This window comes from Drosophila bipectinata, chromosome 2L (genome assembly GCF_030179905.1).
Source record: "Drosophila bipectinata strain 14024-0381.07 chromosome 2L, DbipHiC1v2, whole genome shotgun sequence".
Lineage (NCBI taxonomy): Eukaryota > Metazoa > Arthropoda > Insecta > Diptera > Drosophilidae > Drosophila > Drosophila bipectinata.
In genome coordinates, this window is record NC_091736.1 from 9,522,665 (window position 1) to 9,540,016 (window position 17,352).

The 17,352-nt window shown below is 41.5% G+C and overlaps 5 protein-coding genes across 5 annotated transcripts; 3 read left to right on the plus strand and 2 right to left on the minus strand.

Annotated features, from left to right (window-relative positions):
- Nucleotides 1-510: 510 nt before the first annotated feature.
- On the minus strand, nt 511-4,580 carry clumsy. Its single transcript, XM_070277240.1, has 11 exons — nt 4,290-4,580; nt 4,081-4,227; nt 3,966-4,028; nt 3,694-3,897; nt 3,424-3,635; nt 3,030-3,371; nt 2,531-2,962; nt 2,113-2,471; nt 1,620-2,050; nt 1,291-1,559; nt 511-1,148 (listed from the first exon to the last, which is right to left on the minus strand). The coding sequence occupies exons 1-11, from the start codon at nt 4,375-4,377 to the stop codon at nt 636-638; spliced, it is 3,060 nt and encodes a 1,019-aa protein (XP_070133341.1). The 5' UTR covers nt 4,378-4,580; the 3' UTR covers nt 511-635.
- A 222-nt stretch (nt 4,581-4,802) lies between these two features.
- On the minus strand, nt 4,803-5,679 carry LOC108126696 (cilia- and flagella-associated protein 299). The gene is made up of 2 exons (XM_017243368.3): nt 5,353-5,679; nt 4,803-5,289 (listed from the first exon to the last, which is right to left on the minus strand). Exons 1-2 carry the CDS (start codon nt 5,677-5,679, stop codon nt 4,894-4,896), a joined length of 723 nt encoding a protein of 240 aa, XP_017098857.1. The 3' UTR covers nt 4,803-4,893.
- Nucleotides 5,680-5,821: 142 nt separating this feature from the next.
- Nucleotides 5,822-7,511, plus strand: LOC108126694 (cilia- and flagella-associated protein 299). Its single transcript, XM_017243366.3, has 3 exons — nt 5,822-5,963; nt 6,019-6,459; nt 7,089-7,511. Exons 1-3 carry the CDS (start codon nt 5,946-5,948, stop codon nt 7,476-7,478), a joined length of 849 nt encoding a protein of 282 aa, XP_017098855.2. The 5' UTR covers nt 5,822-5,945; the 3' UTR covers nt 7,479-7,511.
- A 265-nt stretch (nt 7,512-7,776) lies between these two features.
- GluRIIA (Glutamate receptor IIA) lies at nt 7,777-11,388 on the plus strand. Its single transcript, XM_017243320.3, has 12 exons — nt 7,777-8,095; nt 8,153-8,302; nt 8,368-8,430; nt 8,498-8,707; nt 8,763-8,980; nt 9,036-9,185; nt 9,254-9,690; nt 9,750-9,927; nt 9,987-10,210; nt 10,270-10,407; nt 10,460-10,890; nt 10,949-11,388. The coding sequence occupies exons 1-12, from the start codon at nt 7,999-8,001 to the stop codon at nt 11,371-11,373; spliced, it is 2,721 nt and encodes a 906-aa protein (XP_017098809.3). The 5' UTR covers nt 7,777-7,998; the 3' UTR covers nt 11,374-11,388.
- A 400-nt stretch (nt 11,389-11,788) lies between these two features.
- Nucleotides 11,789-16,299, plus strand: GluRIIB (Glutamate receptor IIB). The gene is made up of 13 exons (XM_017243334.3): nt 11,789-12,373; nt 12,432-12,578; nt 12,636-12,698; nt 13,205-13,414; nt 13,469-13,680; nt 13,742-13,900; nt 13,957-14,115; nt 14,178-14,458; nt 14,526-14,715; nt 14,772-15,133; nt 15,191-15,621; nt 15,685-15,944; nt 16,009-16,299. Exons 1-13 carry the CDS (start codon nt 12,292-12,294, stop codon nt 16,189-16,191), a joined length of 2,739 nt encoding a protein of 912 aa, XP_017098823.2. The 5' UTR covers nt 11,789-12,291; the 3' UTR covers nt 16,192-16,299.
- The last annotated feature ends 1,053 nt before the right edge of the window (nt 16,300-17,352 follow it).

A 17,352-nucleotide genomic window follows, 5' to 3' on the forward strand; every position in this document is an offset into this window, starting at 1 on the left:
CTTCAAAATAAACGAATAAGAAACCCTATCTTTGGCCCAAGCCGAGGATCTTATATCCTTGCAGTCGAGAATATGTAGCCTTTAACTTACTAACCATTTTTTTCGATCTCTATATGAATTTAATTGCTTTCTCGTGAATTTCTTTAAAAGGACATTCATACTTTATCCGCTTATAACGATCTGCTTCAGTGTGACTGACATCCTATTCTAATCTTAAATGTTTCCTTCTTGCAATAACTTTTTAAAAACATATAATTGCCTGCAAGGATATATATTAGAAACTCAGATGTATAGAAAAGACCTCTTAATAGATGTTTTCGACCTCCAACTCACAATTATTTAAAATATTAGTTCGAAAAAATGCAAAACAATTACTTAAAAAAACTAAGTATTAAACAAAAAAAATCATATATATCAAAGCTAGATTATTAAAATCTTTATTTTACTATTTAAAATTTATTGTCGAAATTTGTAATCCAAAACCAAGCGAAAATAAAAAGTGCATGTATATAATATGTGTAAATAGGTACAATATACATTGTACTTATTTATTTAAAATAAATGTCAATGCCGCAAGATAATATTTAGTGAAACATAACAATTAGGCGGCATTCCATAAAAAAGAAAATGTCCTTTTAAACTCCGTTGCTGATTTTGCTGGCCCGATAGGTCTGTATCTGATCTGGATCCGGTTGCTCCTCTCTGTGGTGATGATGATGATGATGACGATGATGGTGGTGGTGATGGTGTCTATGTGGTGGCTGCTCTGGTTCAGGTTGCAACTCGGGTTCCTCTTCAGCCGGAATTTCATCCATCTGCGTTGACTTGTCCAATTTCCATCCAATTTCTGGAGGTGGTGTGGTCGTCTTTTGTGATTTTAGTGAGAACATGGAACCAATTTTCTTCAGTTTGTTGTGAACTGAGGCCTCCACATCGTGATGGTCAGAGCTCTTAATACTTTTCATTGAAATGCCTGGTGACTTTGAAGAGTGCTTCGATCTGCTGGAAGGGGCCTTTCCGGACTTGGATGATGAGCTCGACGAGTTCGATGAGGACGAATCGCCAGTGCTGGTGTGCACTGGTTTTGTGACAATCCATATTTTTGCCGCAAAAAGTGCTTCGGCTTTAAAGGCATCTTTAAGAGATATCTATGGAAAGTATTAATATGTAAACAGATTTTCACATAGTGTCTGGATATTGCCTTTAAATAGTAGTCGATTAGTCAAAACCACCAACATACCTACATATGTAAATTAATTTCAATTCAAGCAATGTAGTTTGGAATTTTACCTTCTCTTCGATGGCCACCGACTTGACGTTCCAGAGAAATTCCGTACATCCCAGAACCATGGCTGCAAATAACCCAAGTCCCAGTACAAGGAAAACACCGCCCACATTCTCCAGTCCCAGCTCAGGTGTGTCTCCACCTTCCTCGTCGCTTTTCTCACAGCTGCCACCGCCGTGCATTTCCTTCCACCACTTGCGCTTTAGCTCGGCAAGTTGGCCAAGTTCTCCCAGTTTTAGAACAGCTCCACTAATCTGCTTCCGATATGGAGAATCTGAAAATAGTTTTAGTAAGTAAAGTAAATTAAAATAGTCAAAGTTGATATGATACTTACTAAAGGGCATGGCAATACCATAGCTTTTATAATCCAGCCAGCCTCCGATCTGCACCAGATCACACTTCCGCTCCACATTGTACTCCAAGGTGGTGGACTCCATAAAAAAAGCATAGAGGTTCTTGCCCTTCTGGACCCTCTCGACTCCCTCATCGTTTGTCTTTGTAAACACCGATGGACTGGCACTCTCCATGGCTGTCCACATTTTCTGATACGTACTGAAGTTGGAGTCCCGGAAAAAGCCTTGGGTGGAGCCACCGGACATGACTCCATACTTTATTTTATTTTGAGCAGCCAAATCTTCGGCACTGCTGATGGTATTCCCCTGGCGGGAATTGGTCAGAAAAGCGGCCAAGTTTGCGGTATAGGAGTTCAACATCATCAAAGCAAAGAACCACCACATTCCAGTCACCAGTCTGGTGGAAGCAGCCCTAATAATACACGTTGGTTAGTAGGATACTTGACAGCTTGACTTTTGAAGTGGTTTTCTTACTTGGGCAGGATGTCACATCCTTGACCCATCAGTGAGCCAATTGAAAGCCAAGTGGTGTTCATTATAGACCAAATATTCTCGACTTCTTCGGGTTCCTTGCAAGGATGCGGGTTCTCCCAATCGTCTGGTGCCATTCGAGCAAGGGCAAACAGGAGCAGAGATATGAACAGATACGCTGATCCCATGTAGATCCAAACATCTAGCGAAAAGGGCGACAGGAAGGAGAATAGGTCTGTGGGTGGGGTGGGTGGCTTGGAGAAGAGAATACTGATTCCCAAGGTCATAAATGGAGGCGTAAAGTCCACAGCCTGACGTCTAGAAGATGTCATTGTAAGGTCACAAATTCCAAGATCAGCGTTCTGAAAGAAAAAAATATTTTAATTAAAAAAAACAAGTTATGTTAATATAAAATACTCACACCATCGATGAGTTGTTTCACAATTCCATCCCAGGTTTGGGTTACTTTGTTTAAAGCCCCATATTTACCATCGGGAGACATACGGAATTCGTATTTAAAATTTAACATTCTGGCGATTGCATCTATGAGGTCTATAGAGTAACCCTCATATCGCGCATTTCCCTGAAGAATTTCTCCCTCGTTCGGTTCCCGGAGTGTTAGAAATGGAGCTCCAAGTCGGGAGGATACAATAAACGTTTTGTTGGACAATTTCAAACCCACTCTCTTTTCGCTTTCCTCGTCGTCGTTAAGTACATCTAAGCCATTTACTGGATCCCAGGTGGCCAGATCCGTAAAGCCGCCGGAACTCAATTCCATGAAACGTAGAGTGAAGAAGCTTCTTTGTCCGTACTCGTTAAAGTCAATCCTTCCAGTAGCTGTTTCTTCAGAACGCTGTGGAGTATTAAAATCATTAGAACCACAATCTGAGACTCTTCAAAAATGTTTTGTGAAAACTTACTGCTTTCATAAACTCAATAATTCGCCTGCCAAAGGACCATGGTTTCTTCCGCCTACACTCCAGTTCGGGAGCTGCAAGTTCCTCCAGAATTCCCAACTGGGTTAGACCCTTCGAGAAGAGCCAAACGGCATCATTCAGGAGTATCATTTGGGTTTTTACCCGATGGGGCTCAACGCTATAGTAACGACCGTCCTGCTTCTCCCGCTCCTCCCAATCGTGGACAACGTTTTTTATGTGAAAGTCTGTTGGATCCATTAGGCGGATTGTGGTTATGTTGGCTTCAACTCCAGAAAGTTCACCAAAGTCTATCGTGTGGGTATCCAGTACGGGTATGAAGACGCTCTGAAAAAGTTGTTTTTTAATAATTGGGTTTTTCAAGCCCATTACCTTATACCTGATATTCTCCCAACATTTTCAGTTCATTGGCTTGCTGTAAAATTCCCAATAAATTCTCTGGAGAACAGTGCAGGATCAGACAGTTGTCGGTGGATAGTTTGATTTCCTTTAGGAAGGGTCTGTGATCTCCATCCGTTGCAAGCTGTTTTACCGTGGTGGGGTAGCTGGTAGGTTCTCCGATTTGTAGAATATCCTGGAGTTGTTGAAGCTCTAAGGGTAATTATATTTTTTAAAAGGGATTATCAACTTTTTGGTTAGCTGACCTGACCTTTATCGGACTCGTAGGCAACGGTAAAGCTTCGCCAACCGAAACTTTGGACGATTTCAGCAAATCCTCGGGATAACAAGAGGTTATCGGGATGAACATTTAGTGTCATGGTGGAGTGTTCTCTATCCGGTATAGATTCGTTCGGTATCCAATCGTATACAATGTGAGGTATGTCCAATGTATCGCAGATGGAAGCTATTATATCTGCAATGATAATGGATGATATACCATTACATACCTTATAAGTAAAATTGGGATATCTGAATACTTTCCAGAACTACTGCCTGTACTGGGTCCAAAAATGGCTATTGCACCTTGGGAAATTAAATTGCAAACTGCAAAAAAAGTGATTAGTATTGCAAGAAAAAATTCTTATTAAGACCTTACCAATTTTTTCCATACGGAAGCTATCATCTGTATTGGCGTACATGACGATGGGAACCAGTTCTATGTCCCGCTCCAATATATTGGCTCGATGGACTGCGGTTCGAAATGCAATTTCCGATTCATCCTTGTCCGATGTAAAGATGCTACCTAACGAAAATAAGCGACAAATTGTGTCTAAGAGGCCGCATTAGGGCAGGTGACCTACTTACCCACAAAAAACTGATTTCTAGCCGAAATTAGGGGTAAAAGGCTCAGCAGAAGCTGGGCAAACAGTAGGGTACACATTTTGGAAACCATTACTGGAGGATAACATTGATGTAAACGTCTTAGTTAAATGTTTATTTTGTTGATGATGTAAAACCCGCAGACGAGAAAATTTCAGTAAAATGCAGTTTTGATGTCCGGAGCTCTGCGATGCAATGAGCAACAAATCCGATTGGATTCAAAAGTATGCTAAATTTAAAAATATGTGAGTGCGAAAGCGGCTAGAGAGAGTGTCTCTGGTGTTTGTTTTGCTTAGGGTATTCTAAAAACAATCAAATATTCTGAGAGCAGGGGACAAATGTATTGGTATTAACTAAGAACAAAGTCCCCAAAATTGGTTTATCTCTGGTGATTAATTTCATTGATTTATGGTCTGCAGAAATATTTATACATTCGTGTATAAAAGCTATTAAAATATCTTTTAAGTAAATATAAAAATGCGTCTGTTTCGATAATTTAATTTTATAGTTTAATTGTTGTTTTTGTTAAAGATTCACATAAAGTATTCCTAATACACTTTTTAAAATTTTGATTTGGACAAGACCAGGACTAGACCTTCTTGCGCACAAAGTGATCGTAGAAGACGACATATCCGTACTTTGGTGAATAGACCATCGACCTCTTGGCATTCTTCGTGTATATATTGTGTTGTCCACCCACCGTAATCATTTTGTGGTCTCCCCTGTGCATAAACATCAGCCCGTGATGATGATCGTGCATAACCACATAGTTGTCGCTCTGGGTGTACTTGACCATGTTATATCTGGGGTTCGAGTAGCTGAGGTGGTGAGGCAAGGGCTTAAGCCGGGTGCGACCCGCATAGACGCCCCGCCAATCCGTGTGCTTCAGGGATTGTATGAAGCAGTTCCGCCAACTCATATCCAGATCGATATATCCGGAAATCTCTGATCCGTCGACGTTTACATATGAGGTGAAAACGATTGTCTGCAAGAGGAGAGTATAGGTTACAAGGTATAAAAAAGAAAAAGGAGGCAGGCCTTAAGTCACCGATAGGATCTTGTTACGGTTAAGCGACTCTCGAGCCTTGAACTCCAACAGCACTGGGTCCTTGTTAGTCGGAGACATCAAGTCGCCAAATAATCCAACGTGCGTGGTCTTTGGCCTGATGGCCTCCACGGCCATGGTGACACGCTTCGCAAACTCATCGGAGCTATAGGGAATCTTGGTGGTACGATAGCCCAGCTGGACGATGGTCTTGATAGTGTTCTGGTTGTTCAGATACCGGTAGTCCTGGGCAGTGGCAAAGGAGCTAATGTAATCGTTGTAGTTTTCGAATTCCAATACGCTAAAGTCCACGTTCTTGCCTTGATCCATTCCTGTAAGTGTCTTGTGTGTCTTTGGACTTTAGGAAAGAGCCTCTCGCTCTGTGTGGTCTATCAGAAATTCTAATGTGTGTGGATTATTGAAAAGTGTAAGTGTTCAAGTGTGATTATGTCAGAAATAACTATTTTCCCATTTACATTTGGTTTAGCTGTCAAAACAAAACTTCTGACCACAATTCACACTCCAACGTTTGTTGATGTTCGATGTCTGGCACACACATTTATCTCTTTTTGTTGTGTTTTCTTTGTTTTTGTTAAATGATGGAACCCATCAAGGTAGGTGCATTTTAATGAATATTTCTCCTAGAGAATATAATGGGTTTCATTGCAGACATTAGCAAAATCTTTGCCTGTGAAAGTTGACGTTGAAAACCCTTTAAAATCATCGTCTTCGAGAACTTCCAGCTCGAATTACAGCACTTCAATTGAAATAAATGTTGATAGTCATTTGGATAATAAAACAGTCCATAGCGAAAAGCATAGGAAAAGTTCAAAGCAACTTAGAAACGAACGTCATGCCTACGAAAGGTATTTGGATACCTTTGTGAGGATCGAGGACAGACGGTATTTGCCGAATGGGTCGGTTAGGCGTCAACTGGCTCCACTCAGGGCGATGGTCGGGACGGTAGTGCTCTCACCCTCCAAATTCAGGCACAAGCACTTCCGGCCCCTGGGCTCCCACTTTTATTTCAGTGAGCATATCATGGCCGTGGACCCATTGGTTTCAGCGATTTCGGAACGGGAGCGACTAAACACGACTAAGACAATATCGGTAAGATATTGTTGGCACGATTATATTTCGATAAAATATTATCTTATACTGATAGAAACTACTACATTAAATACCCTGAAGGCAGTGGCAGATTCAACAGGTGGGCAAAGGCGCGCTTGCCCACTGGGCCCCCCCGACGAAAGGCTTTCAGGGCCCCTCGTGCTGAAAGTTACACCTTCGATTTCTTTTCCACAAATCTGCATCAAAATCTGGGAACAAAATATTTTTAAGATTTTTTGTCAAATTTTCTGGGCTGTCCCCTTCAAAATGTGCAAAATGCATGGGGAGCCCCATATGACCCACTGTGTAGGTCACATCTTAGGAAATATTGATCCGATTCTTGAACGGAATACCTTAAACGATTTTTGGATCGATTCTCCATAAATCTGCATCAAAATCTGGGAACAAAATATTTTTAAGATTTTTTGTCAAATTTTCTGGGCTGTACCCTTCAAAATACCCTTCAATGTACCCTGACAAAATTTTGCCCACTGGGCCTTTTTCCTTAAATCCGCCACTGCCTGAAGGTTTATTGTAGCTATCTCTTGTCACTTTTGTCGAAGCAGCCTATTAACCAATTTATAGTCATTAAGCTTTAATAAATTTAAATGAATATTTTTCCAAACTAGACAATTATTTTCGTAAGCACCCGAGACTCCAAGGGCTTCAGTGTTTCTGGCTACATTGATTTGGAGCAGAGCATGCGAAGGTTCAAGCTCGGCGAGTTTAAATGTCATCCCTGGTCGGATATTTTTGCAGGACGCCGTCGGCTGGAGCCAAACAACCAGGATCTGAGCTTTGTCACTTGGAAGAATGCCACTGTCTATTACAATGAATCGGATAACTATAGGATTATTCCGGATGCTGGAAAAGGATTGTGTTTTCTCTTCAAGGGTGATGGTTCCTTGCTGCCTATCGAGAAATTCATCACTGAAGAACATTCATCGTGCACGTTTCTAGAATCAGAAAAACATGGATTTTGTGCTGTTTATGATCATCGAATACGCCGTAAAATGTGATTAAAAAAATAAAATATAGTAGAAATCAAATTACATATTTATTTTTAATTTTTTTTATTTAATAGTGGCTTTATAAAAGATTTATTAAATTGTACTTTGGCATAGTTTCAAAATGGCGGTTGCCTGATTGATGTGCCGTCTACGTCACCGTGCGACGTCATAACGTATCCGCCCGAGAGTACGTTACGTATACGATCCGTGGGCCGGTGTCTCCGAAGAGAGGAAGTGCGAAGAGAGCCCCCGCTGGGAATCCATTTCGTGGCAGCCGTAGTGGCAGTCAGTAGGCGCGCGAGGCGCTTTAAGACTGGACGCCGTGTCGCGTGGAAAAATCTCGGAAAATAATTTCACTTTTTAATTTTTGCGTAATTTCTGGTGATTGCGTGTGTGTCTCATCTGTACATATATTGTACATATATATATGTAACTGGAAAGTGAATATACCGAAATGGCTGCTGCATTTAGAAAATTCAATTAGATTTGAGTGTTTTGAGTTAAACAAGTATTTCGGAAGAATACAAAAATGCATTTGTGTCCAGGTCACATTTACCTTTTCATTATCGTATTTTTTAAAACAATACTCGCCTTTGGCGGAGGTGATCGCAATGAAATTTCCGTGGGTAGGTCCTCGAAAATGCGTTTAAACTATTGGCTTAGTGAAAAATTTATGATTTAAGGTGCCATTTTCTATGAAAATGAAAAGGATATCGAACTGAGCTTCGATCAGGCCTTCCGAGATGTCAACAACATGAAGTTCGGCGACGTCCGGTTCATCCCAATCAAGAGGTATATGCCCACCAATGATAGTTTTCTCCTGCAGCAGCTGAGTGAGTGAATAAATACCCATGCAGCTTGGACAGCAAAATTTATGAGATAAATATCTTCCGTATAGCTTGTGAACTGATTTCCGATGGCGTTGCGGCTATTTTTGGACCAAGTTCAAAGGCAGCCAGTGGTACGCTCGCCTCTAGAGTGTAAGGCTAAAGACATCTGTTCACCGATGCTCCCCCGTTTCTTCACAGATATTGTGGCGCAAATTGCAAACACGACTGGCATTCCACACATAGAGTACGATTTGAAGTTGGACACGGCAACCCAGCAGGAGCATCTCAACCACAAAATGTCGGTCAATGTGGCGCCCTCACTGACAGTCCTTTCGCGGGCCTATTTCGAGATCATCAAAAGCAACTACGAGTGGCGCACCTTTACTTTGATTTATGAAACACCTGAAGGTGAGCTCGACGCATTGGGGTTACTTGGGCTATTTATTTTCCCCCCCACCTATAGGTCTGGCACGCTTACAAGATCTTATGAACATTCAGGCACTAAACAGTGACTATGTGAAGCTGCGAAACCTGGCAGACTACGCGGGAGATTATCGAGTGCTTTGGAAGGAAGTAGATGAAACCTTTCACGAACACCGGATCATTCTAGATTGTGACCCGAAAACTCTTAAGGAATTACTGAAGGTTTCGGTGGACTTTAAGCTGCAGGGTCCTTTCAGGGTGAGCTTATAAGGAGGGAAAACAGACTACATAATCAATGATTATATATTCTTAGAACTGGTTTCTCACCCATTTGGACTCACATAGCTCGGGTCTGAAGGATATTTATAATGAAGACTTTAAAGCAAATATTACCTCCGTGCGCTTGAAAACTGTAGACCCAAATCCTTTTGATAGAAAAAAGACTCGTATTACAGAGGTGGATGTAAGTAGAAATATCATAGGTATCATAAATTATACATTGATTTCTGATCATATTTGTAAAACCTTTAGCAAATTCTGGGAAACCAAACCATGTTGCCCATTCTTATATACGATGCTGTGGTGCTCTTTTCCAACTCTGCCCGGAGAGTTATAGCTGCCATGGAGCCGTATCAACCGCCGAATAGATATTGTGGCAGTATGAGCCCCTGGGTACTAGGGCCTTTTATAGTCAACGAAATGAAGACCATCTCCGAGGACGATGTAGAGCCCAATTTCAAGACCGAAAATATGAGGCTAGATGAATATGGACAGCGGACAAACTTTAACCTGGAGATCTACAAGCCAACTGTGAACGAGCCCATGATGGTCTGGACTCCTGATAATGGAATAAAAAAACGACGCCTCAGTCTGGAGCTGGAAAACACAGCATCCACTCAGGATTTTTCAGAGCAGCGTCGAGTTTACACGGTGGTAACTCACTACGAGGAGCCATACTTTATGATGAAGTTTGTTTTAAGATAATGGATTAAACTTTACTCTAAGACTAATCTATCTATTTTTTTAGAGAGGACCACGAGAACTTTAGGGGGAGAGAGAAATATGAGGGATATGCTGTGGACCTCATAAGCAAACTTTCGGAAATCATGGAGTTTGATTATGAATTTATGATTGTGAATGGAAATGGAAAATATAATCCTGAGACTAAGCAATGGGATGGCATTATTCGCAAACTAATAGATCATGTAGGTTATTCGATAAATTATTTTAAAGAAAATAATCCAATATTTATTTTAATTTCCAGCATGCTCAGATAGGCGTTTGTGATCTCACTATTACACAACTGCGAAGGTCTGTTGTTGACTTCACAGTGCCCTTCATGCAGCTGGGCATTAGTATTTTGCACTACAAGAAACCGCCAGAACCCAAGAACCCGTTTGCCTTCTTGGAACCCTTTGCCTTCGAAGTCTGGATCTATATGATATTTGCTCAGCTAGTGATCACTTTGGCTTTCGTTTTTATTGCCAGGTAGGTTTTCATTTAATTTACACAACAAAGTCGCCTATTACTTAAGATATATGTTTCAGGTTGTCTTACCGGGAATGGCTGCCCCCCAATCCGGCCATTAAAGATCCCGATGAACTGGAGAATATTTGGAATGTGAATAATTCAACATGGCTAATGGTGGGCTCTATCATGCAACAGGGTTGTGATATTCTTCCAAGGTGGGTTAGACTATTATCCAAATTTGTATTATCATTAATATTATTTTTTCAGGGGTCCCCATATGCGCATCCTTACTGGAATGTGGTGGTTCTTTGCCCTAATGATGCTAAGTACTTATACTGCAAACTTGGCCGCTTTTCTGACCAGCAACAAATGGCAGAGCAGCATCAAGAGCCTGCAGGATCTGATCGAACAGGATGAAGTGAGCTTCGGCAGTATGCGGGGTGGCAGCACTTCCCTATTCTTCTCCGAGTCGAATGACACCGACTATCAGAGGGCGTGGAACAAAATGAAGGACTTTGAACCATCTGCCTTCACTAGCACCAACAAAGAAGGCGTGACTAGGGTCGAGAAGGAAGCTGGTGACTATGCCTTCTTGATGGAGACCACAAGTCTGACGTACAATGTGGAGCGAAATTGTAATCTAACTCAGATAGGTGGAACGATCGGTGAAAAACATTACGGCTTGGCTGTGCCCTTGGGTGAGTAAACTAGGATGTATCTGGAGTCCTTTAGCTTAACTTTTTTCATTCCAACCAGGTGCTGACTACCGAACCAACCTCAGTGTCTCGATTCTGCAGCTAAGTGAGAAGGGCGAGCTCTATAAGCTAAAGAACAAGTGGTGGAAGAAGCACAATATCACCTGCGAAGCCGCCCACGAGGTGGATGGTGACGAGTTGTCTATCATCGAACTGGGAGGTGTTTTTCTTGTTCTGGCTGGTGGCGTTCTGACCGGTGTCATTTTGGGCATAGTCGAGTTCCTTTGGAATGTGCAGCATGTAGCGGTCGAGGAGCGGGTTACCCCTTGGGAGGCACTCAAGGCGGAGTTTATATTTGCCCTCAAGTTCTGGGTCCGCAAGAAACCAATGAGGATCTCCAGTAGCAGCGACAAATCAACTTCCAGGAGATCTTCGGATTCTAGACGCAGTTCCAAGGAGAAGAGCCGCAGCAAGACGGCTAGTTGAACAACTTTGACAAAATTGTTAGAAAAAAGTTTTAATAAAATGTTACAAAAATTTCACATGTATACCAAAAGTATTTTAATTCTAAAGTTTTTTAAAAATTTAAAAGCAGAATAGAGTACCGGGTTTAATGAGGAGTTTATGAAGCTATTTATTTTGAATATCTTATTTAAATAATATAACTTTATAAAAGTATAAGAAATTTCTTTCCCTAAACTAAATAAAATGGGAACCTGTCACGCTTCTTAAATGTGTATATAGATTTAAATTTAGATCTATATACACATTTAAGAAGCGTGACAAAAAATAGACCAAAACATTAGCGGCTGATTTCAGAGAGGAAAGTCAATAAAAAACAAATTATTGAAATAAAGATATGACGCTGTTGATAGATCTATTTTCCGATAAATATTTGTCCATATTTCAAAAGCTATAGGCAAACTAAGATAGTTCTCTTTGATTTCCGGCTCCCATAGGAAGAATTTTTCCTCGATTGTGTATTTTTCTAACTCGTTTTTTAAGCATGTGATGCACCACTCATTCCGTTGTGGAGGCGCCCGTCCTGCCTAATTTTAGAGCACATATATTTATTGGTCCGTTTCCAGCTAGAGATAGCCGGAGATCAGTCCCCCTCGTGTCCGACGAACAAATGGGACTCCGGCACTCGCAGCAGTGGTTGCCGCTGACGTAGAAACAAAAGTTCTCTCGCAGATTCACTCCAAAAAGTGTATTTTTTGTGTGGCCTCCCCAGTGCTTGGCCAACTTTTCCCCCGAACAGATCGAGTCCATATATTTTTTTGTGTCGTCCGATCGGAAAAGCTACAAATATATTTCCTATACGAATCTCGAATGTCGTCAAGTGCTGTGAACTGAATCACTTATTAAAACCTGACCTAATTATGACCTGCCACAGATGACACGATGTTCGCGTTACGGTTTTTCCTGTTGGCCACTTTGGCGCTATCCAGTAGCGCCAACGAAGAGGTCTTGGTTCTGAGAGTCGGTTAGTGTGTGTTGTCGATTGTCTGTAAAAATCGTCTTTGAAATATGATTTCCTTTAGGAGCCATCTTTTTCGATACGGAGATGAAACTAGCCGAAGCCTTTGATGCGGCAGTGGAGGAAGTGAATGCCATAAATCCCAGCTTGAAGCTGGATGCCATCAAGCACTATCTGACGGTAGACGACAGTATTGTCCTGCAAGAGATCTGTGAGTTGCTGAAATGATTAAAAATTGATTGGAAGACATTATGATTTCACTCCCTAGCTTGTGACTTGATTGGAAATGGTGTGGTGGCTATTTTCGGACCAAGTTCAAAGACAAATAGCGGTAAGTTGCTTTCTCTTTTCTTGTCTACCGACCCATCATTAAATTATTTTTAAACAAAATCTTATGGCCTGCCGTCACAAAATAATACCAGTCTGCACCACACGCTGAAACATATATAAATTGTATTTGGATAATACAGAGAGACAAATGGAGGGCGCGGAGCAGGTCTGTCACGGTTTGGCTGAGAGTCTTGGACAAATATCTAAAGGCTCGTCAACCTCGTTAATGATTCTTCAAATCATCTAAACACACTCACACATGTTTGCCATTAAAATGATGCTTTCTGGCTTCAGATCTCTATAGTTTGCTAGACGGAGAAAATTTGAACAATTGCCAAGAAAAATGGCATTTGATTTTTAGGTTTTGTGCTCTTTGTGTTTTGCTCGGTATAGTTATTGTGTGTTTTGTTAGTTCCCCGCATAATTCTAAACAAAATACTCAAGGCAATTGATTTATCTCTCACTCTCATTAAATACAAAATCTCTGGTTTCTCTGTTTACATCCAGACATCGTGGAGGTGCTGTGCAATACGACAGGTATACCCCACCTGCAGTTCGATTGGCCGCCCCAAAAGTCGGCAAGGGAAGGTCTCAACCATAAAATGACTATTAATGTGGCGCCCATGGAGCTGATTCTATCTACTGCCATTCTGGATGTGTTGGCCAGCAAGAGCTTCAACTGGAACTCCTTTACCCTTGTTTACGAGAAAAGCACTAGTGGGTATTGAGCCTCCATATACATGGACTTAAGATCTTATTATTTTTCTCTAGACCTGAATCGCCTTCAACACATATTGGCTTGGAAGCAGCTCCATAAGACAGGCATTAAAATTCGACCATTCGAACGAGGCGACGACTACCGGGTGCTCTGGAAACAGATCAGTACGGCCAATGAAAAATATGTGCTCCTCGACTGCCCCCCTGATATCTTAGTAAATGTTATCAACGCCTCTATTGGATTTAATATGACCGGTGCATTTAATGTAAATTTTGGACAACCAGAGACCTGAAAACTCTTCATTAAAATTATTTGAATATTTTCAGCATTTATTTCTAACCAATCTAGATACTCATATTAGCGGAATAGATCGTTTCTACTCAAAGGAGTTCACTGTATCGATTGCTGCCATCAGGATACGAAACTACATTCCACCACCAGTTCACGATGAGATCGATGTATTTGACAACGAAGTGGACGATATGGTAGGATAATAGAATATTATTATAATAACTTTTCTTATTTTAACCTCTATTTAAAGTTTGATTCGCTGGAAACCCAACTACTTTATGACTCAGTCGTTTTGTTCTACAATGCTCTTCTCGAGTTAAGTCAACGGTCGGGATTCTATGCGCCTCAGACCAGGTGTGGTCTTGGATTTTGGCAGCCAGGACCCCGTTTGGTTGAACAAATGAAGAATGTAAGTTTGTAGTCTATATATGTTTATATATTCCATTTATTTATTTACTTTAATAATTCCAGATATCCCCAAAGCAAGCCAAACCTCCTTTCAAGACCCAAAAACTCCACATCAACGCGGATGGACAGCGTGACGATTTTAATCTGGATGTTTATAATCCCATTATCGATCGCGTGAACTATATCTGGAACAAGGAGTTTCAACTTGTCAGCTACGAGAAGATAAGGGAAAATTCTTCCCAGGCCCTGAAGCAGAAACGGCTAGAGGACAAGGTGGATTTCTCCCAGAAACCTGTTCGCTACAAGATAGCAACTCGTGTGGGTGAACCATACTTTAGTTGGCGGTTGGTTTCTAGCAAAATGTTTCAGTTTTAAATGTGTTTTAATATTAAATGCAGATTAACCTTTTAGTGCAGAGCCAGAGGGTGTTCACTACGAGGGAAACGATCGATTCGAAGGCTATGTAGTGGATCTAATTTATGATTTGGCCCAGGAGTGCAAATTCGAATTCGACTTTGAGCCAGTGAAGGATAACAAGTATGGGAGCTACGATCCGATAACCGATGAATGGGACGGAATTATTCGAGCCCTGATGGATAATGTAAGAAAAGGATACTTCTTCAATACAATTTAATATTTAATAACCTATTTCCCTAGCATGCACAAATTGGGATTTGCGACTTGACCATCACTCAGGCCCGTCGATCGGTCGTGGACTTCACAGTTCCCTTCATGCAACTGGGCATCAGCATCCTCGCCTATAAGAAACCGCCACCGGAGCCAAATGAATACGGCTTCCTCAAACCTTACAATCTTGAGGTGTGGCTTTATGTCATTATAGCCATGATGATCAGTGCCATAGCCCTGATTTTAACTGGTCGAATGGATAGATTTGAGTGGGAGAAGCCGGTGGAAAATGAGAACAATGAACTGGAACAGGAGAACATATGGCATATGCGAAATACTCTGTGGCTGGTATTGGGTTCCATTCTTAACCAGGGATGCGATCTTCTACCTAGGTTTGAAAGCTAAAGTAAATAATATGATATATAATACATAAGCTGATTTCATTTAAGGGGCGTTCCCATGCGTCTGTTGACCGCTTTTTGGTGGATCTTCGCCCTACTCGTCTCGCAAACGTACATTGCCAAGCTGGCGGCCTTCGTCACCTCGTCAAAGATCTCCAACGACATAGCCTCCCTGCACGACCTCGTCGACCAAAACAAAGTGCAGTTTGGCACCATTCGAGGGGGCGCCACCTCGGTATATTTTTCCGACTCAAACGATACTGAGAACCGGATGGCTTGGAACAAAATGCTATCCTTTAAGCCAGACGCCTTCACGAAGAGCAACGAGGAGGGTGTTAAGCGTGTCAAGGTGAGCAAGGGCACCTATGCCTTCCTGATGGAGACCACCAGCCTGCAGTACCACGTCCAGCGAAACCTGGATCTGATCCAGATCGGGGAAAGTTTCGGCCAGAAGCATTATGGCATAGCTGTTCCGCTTAGTAAGTCTGGTAGAGTAAAACTACTTTGAAAGTACTACAAATATTTTTCCAATATCCTTACAGACTCCCAATTTCGTTCCAATCTAAGCGTGGGAATTCTCAGGCTCAGTGAAAAAGGAAGACTGTACTATTTTCGAAATAAATGGCTAAACACCAATGATAGTTCCAGTGACAAAGGACCCGAACCTGTCGATGACGGTAAACTGGATATGGAATCGGTGGGTGGGCTGTTTGTGGTGCTCATAGTGGGCGTGATTATATCATTCATAATTGGATTGGGCGAGTTCCTCAGGCATGTGCAGCGCATTGCACTGAAGGATAAAGTAAGAGAGAGTCTTTTAACCTTTTAAACTGTCAACTATTAATGGATGTAATATTTTTTTTCAGATAACTCCTAAGATGGCCTTAAAGGCCGAAGTCATGTTTCTGATCCGTTTCTGGGAAACCAAAAAGCCGCGTCATACCTATCAACGGAGCAGGGACTCCACCTCTACCGGGTACTCCTCAATGGAGCAAATGTCCACTGTGTCCAGTGTGAAGAAGAGAAAAAATGCAAGAAAGGATAATTAGAATAGTGAAAAGGCTTGCAATCATTCAGTGAAATACTTTAAGCCTAGAACTAGTCATAAAGCTGTTAATCAATCGTGGTAGAACATGGGTCTACTCATATACAAATATAATATAACAATACATTTTTTATTTAAAACTTAAGCAGACTAGAGTGTTTTCTGTAGGGGTCGATTATTGAGAACTAAGAATATCCTCTATATATTATCCAAATAATGTTTGTAAAATATTTGTTTTTGTAAAGTCAATTATTTTTAGCCTCTTAATGTCTTAAATTATCAACTTGAATTAAGCCTTTGGTGCATTTTCCGAAAATTTCAGAACAGGATCAATACAGACACAGACACAGGCCCAAAACCATTGAATTTTTATGACCTAACAAGCAATTTTTGGACTGCGTTTTGTTCTGTTGCCGACCACTTCGATGAGCACATCCCGCATCAAAATACATACTCTGTGGGCCTTTAGTAACCAACATAAAAAAGGCCGGGCCATGGAATTCGAAGCTGGGAGGATGGGAGGAGGTGGAGTGGCCATGGTGAAAGGGTCAAGTGTCTGGGCTGCGTTCGGGCCAGATACTTGGATTATGGGAGTTAAGCCGCTTGCCCGCAGCTCACTCAACGTGTAAGCGGCTTCAAGGCAACTGTCGGCCAATTTCGCCTTAAAGTTAAATGCCACTCAACGCATAAACATTCCACCTCAGACAATACGCCGTCCCGAACGCGGCTCCTCGAAATTTCAGGTCGTGGGACTCGCGGGCAATGCAAGCAGCCGATTAACAAACGACATCGCCGTCCTGCCAAATGGCTATGGTTTGTATTGCGCTTTGTAATTTAAATGGCCCTTTTACGGTGCTGGCTATAAAATGTACAAATAAGGGTTAATTATGGCCCGGTAATTGACGCCAAGCCTGCCAACACAAGAAGCCCAAATTTGTGGGTGGAAATGGCTGACGGGAATGTTAAGTAGAGCGGGTAAAAACTTTTTTTGTGAGTTGCCAGTCCAAAATTAAAGCTGGATCCTGTAGAGAAACTCAAAGCCAATATAGGGGAGTGTTTCGCATTGCTTATTTTATTGTTAATGGGTATGTGTCGATATTATAAGGTATAGTATTGCTTACAATATTGCCTCAAAAAATGTAGAAAAATTTATTGGAAGCCCGGA

Excerpts from the sequence above, each read along its gene's own strand:
- LOC108126694 (XM_017243366.3), top strand. Across the intron at positions 6,460-7,088 it reads ACACGACTAAGACAATATCG|ACAATTATTTTCGTAAGCAC; the intron begins GTAAGATATTGT and ends TTTCCAAACTAG.
- clumsy (XM_070277240.1), bottom strand. The coding sequence starts at position 4,377 with ATGGTTTCCAAAATGTGTACCCTACTGTTTGCCCAGCTTCTGCTGAGC. Across the intron at positions 3,372-3,423 it reads AAATGTTGGGAGAATATCAG|AGCGTCTTCATACCCGTACT; the intron begins GTATAAGGTAAT and ends CAACTTTTTCAG. Across the intron at positions 2,963-3,029 it reads TTATTGAGTTTATGAAAGCA|CGTTCTGAAGAAACAGCTAC; the intron begins GTAAGTTTTCAC and ends AATACTCCACAG.
- GluRIIB (XM_017243334.3), top strand. The coding sequence starts at position 12,292 with ATGTTCGCGTTACGGTTTTTCCTGTTGGCCACTTTGGCGCTATCCAGT. Across the intron at positions 14,716-14,771 it reads TTCGAGCCCTGATGGATAAT|CATGCACAAATTGGGATTTG; the intron begins GTAAGAAAAGGA and ends CTATTTCCCTAG. Across the intron at positions 15,622-15,684 it reads TGGCATAGCTGTTCCGCTTA|ACTCCCAATTTCGTTCCAAT; the intron begins GTAAGTCTGGTA and ends ATATCCTTACAG.
- GluRIIA (XM_017243320.3), top strand. The coding sequence starts at position 7,999 with ATGCATTTGTGTCCAGGTCACATTTACCTTTTCATTATCGTATTTTTT. Across the intron at positions 8,096-8,152 it reads TCGCAATGAAATTTCCGTGG|GTGCCATTTTCTATGAAAAT; the intron begins GTAGGTCCTCGA and ends TTATGATTTAAG. Across the intron at positions 10,408-10,459 it reads GGTTGTGATATTCTTCCAAG|GGGTCCCCATATGCGCATCC; the intron begins GTGGGTTAGACT and ends TTATTTTTTCAG.
- LOC108126696 (XM_017243368.3), bottom strand. The coding sequence starts at position 5,679 with ATGGATCAAGGCAAGAACGTGGACTTTAGCGTATTGGAATTCGAAAAC. Across the intron at positions 5,290-5,352 it reads ACCGTAACAAGATCCTATCG|ACAATCGTTTTCACCTCATA; the intron begins GTGACTTAAGGC and ends CTCCTCTTGCAG.